General features: G+C 44.0%; 1 protein-coding gene across 1 annotated transcript in view; it reads left to right on the top strand.

Annotated features, from left to right (window-relative positions):
• SARC_02932 (hypothetical protein) overlaps positions 1-1,085 on the top strand; it is a gene marked incomplete at both ends in the record, with an annotated part of 2,228 nt that extends 1,143 nt beyond the window's left edge. The window contains 2 exons of the mRNA XM_014303277.1: positions 280-439; positions 841-1,085. Coding sequence (XP_014158752.1) covers positions 280-439; positions 841-1,085 — 405 coding nt within the window. The remainder of the gene's footprint in view (positions 1-279; positions 440-840) is intronic.
• Positions 1,086-1,859: the final 774 nt, after the last annotated feature.

Raw genomic sequence — 1,859 nt, 5'->3', positions numbered from 1 at the left:
TATAACTACTAACTAATAATAACTATATATATATATATATATATATATATATATATATATATAGTATATATATATATATATATATATATATATATATATATATATATATATATATATATATATATATGTATATGTATATATATATATATATGTATATGTATATATATATATATATAGTATCCTGTATATATGTTATATGCAGGGCTCGTCTGCACCGTATAGTTGTAGTCTTCTCGCACTCACCTTCATAATTGGACATGCCATTGTGTTGTGTACCAGATTGGGTTTTTTGGCGTTGGGTTCTACAGTGTCTTCTCTGTATGTGAGGAGCCGATGGTGATCTCCGGCGACCACGTGCTCGCCTTTAAATGGGTCAAGGACCAACTACGCACCATGTTCGGAGACAGTAAGAATCAGGCGAAGGATAATAAGTGGACAGGTAATTGCACATATTCCGTATATTCAAGTACAAACACGTGTTTGGTTTGTTGTACACGTGTTTGGTTTGTTGAGGGTACTTCTACGCAACTTTTCGCACCACACACCCGTTGCTATGACGACACTAGCAAGTTCGCGCATGTGGCGTGTATTGTCAGAGATGGACATGCCAATTAAATATGTCGTTGTACACCTACTATTTGGAAATTAAACGCATGTGCCCTGTTTGTTAGGTTTGTTAGGGTTGTTTGGTGTAGGGTTAGGGTTTGTGTTTGTGTGTTCTTTTGTTGTTTATTTGTCTGTCGTTTGTCCGTGTGCTTGTTATATCATTCTCCCAATTAAGTACATACCCCCTCAGCCTATCCAGTACATTATCACCCTCCCCTCCACCCACCTCCACAGAGTTCGTGTTTGATCTCCGCTCGCACGTGCCCCTGCCAGAGGTCACTCCGTTCGGCCGCTTCTTAGCCAACGCCATTACGTTCACACGTAATGTCATTAGCGTTGACATTCTCGTGTGCGGACGGCCGGTGCTTAAGATACGCAAGACACTGCGCAACAAACACACAGCATCGTTCTTCGAGACCCAAGAGATGGCTAAGTACGTGTGTGTACGTGTGCGTGTACGTGTGCGTGTGTGCGTGTAGGTGGACGTGTATCTGTACGTGTGCGTGTGCGTGTGCGTGTTCGTGTTCGTGTTCGTGTTCGTGTTCGTGTTCGTGTTCGTGTTCGTGTTCGTGTTCGTGTTCGTGTTCGTGTTCGTGTTCGTGTTCGTGTTCGTGTTCGTGTGCGTGTGCGTGTGTGTGTGTGTGTGCGTGTGCGTGTGCGTGTGCGCGTGTGTGTGCGCATGCGTGTACGTGTGCGTGTATATGCGTGTTGCTGTACAGTTGGTTCTAATTGTGAGACCATCTTAGCTAGTGATCTGGGCCGTTTCACTCTCACCACATCCTCCCATGTGATTACAGCACAAGTGCACACACCTCTCCCATTCGTGTCATGGCACCACCTAACTCACTCCTCTCATCGCCCCACAGAGAGGCGAGTGTGTGGTCGCGGCTGTCCGGTCAAACGGTGGTACGTCACTTGTACTCGCCTAATAAGATCTTCGAAATCACTGGCGCAGACATACAACAGATACGCATAGACGTTACCTACACGGGATGGCACTCGGCCGCAGCGGTATGTGTCTGCATTTGCGTTCATGTGGGTATGACTCGTATGGGGGTAGTATTGGTGTTGTGGTGTGAGTGTAGGTTTAGAGGCGTGGCACCGGTGTCGTAGTGGTAACATTGTACTATATATGATGTGTGACAATGTAGTTTCCATGTGTTTGTACGTTCAGGCATGAGTTTTACAGTTTGTGCGTATATATATATATATATATATATATATATGTATTACTTTGTTAGTTATTGTACGCT

Source organism: Sphaeroforma arctica (genome assembly GCF_001186125.1).
Source record: "Sphaeroforma arctica JP610 unplaced genomic scaffold supercont1.140, whole genome shotgun sequence".
NCBI lineage: Eukaryota > Ichthyosporea > Ichthyophonida > Sphaeroforma > Sphaeroforma arctica.
The sequence above is the reverse complement of the archived record's forward strand: the minus strand, read 5'-3'. Positions and strand labels throughout refer to the sequence as shown.